This window comes from Cornus florida, unplaced genomic scaffold (genome assembly GCF_030987335.1).
Source record: "Cornus florida cultivar Cherokee Brave unplaced genomic scaffold, ASM3098733v1 CherokeeBrave_3.0.0_Hap2_Chr05, whole genome shotgun sequence".
Taxonomy (NCBI): domain Eukaryota; kingdom Viridiplantae; phylum Streptophyta; class Magnoliopsida; order Cornales; family Cornaceae; genus Cornus; species Cornus florida.
Window position 1 is genome coordinate 79,737,459 of NW_026775575.1, and position 555 is coordinate 79,738,013.

General features: G+C 42.7%; 1 protein-coding gene across 1 annotated transcript; it reads right to left on the reverse strand.

Annotated features, from left to right (window-relative positions):
- LOC132309540 (uncharacterized protein At1g24485-like) lies at nucleotides 1-555 on the reverse strand. The gene has a single exon (XM_059807835.1). It carries the CDS (start codon nucleotides 553-555, stop codon nucleotides 1-3), a length of 555 nt encoding a protein of 184 aa, XP_059663818.1.

A 555-nucleotide genomic window follows, 5' to 3' on the forward strand; every position in this document is an offset into this window, starting at 1 on the left:
TTACTTAACACTTGTATTTGCGCCGTAGTTGATCCTGCCATGAAGGTACAATGCTGTGGTGTTGTCCATCCAATTATAAGCATCATAAATGTAATAAGCTTCAAGAGAAGAAATGAAGGGAACATCACTGTCCATGGTACGAATCAAGCACACGCTAACTCGCGACTTCTTTGTTATGTAAAGCAGTTCATAGTAGATCATCTCTTCGCTCATGGAAGTCGTTACATCTGCCCATATGTTTCCATCTATCCCTAGACGAAAGCTAGGTGGCTTCGAGAGGCAGTCATAGTTGCCATAGTAAAAGCCAGCTCGAAACAGGAACTTCATATATGCATCTTGAAGGGGTAAACCATAACAGTTCTTGTGGCCTTTGGGGAAGTAACGTAGGGTGTTCATCTGAAACAGCGTATGGGTGGTGGGGAGGACTATGTTCTCTCCAGTTTTAATGAAATCTTTGTCGGTTTGCCACAGTTCGTAGCTGTTATAGATTGCAACGTTTCGAATTAATCCTCCACAGTCTATTGGCAAGTAGGTGAATCCATAACCTCTGGTCAT

Coding starts and splice junctions, on each gene's coding strand:
- LOC132309540 (XM_059807835.1), bottom strand. CDS start 555: ATGACCAGAGGTTATGGATTCACCTACTTGCCAATAGACTGTGGAGGA.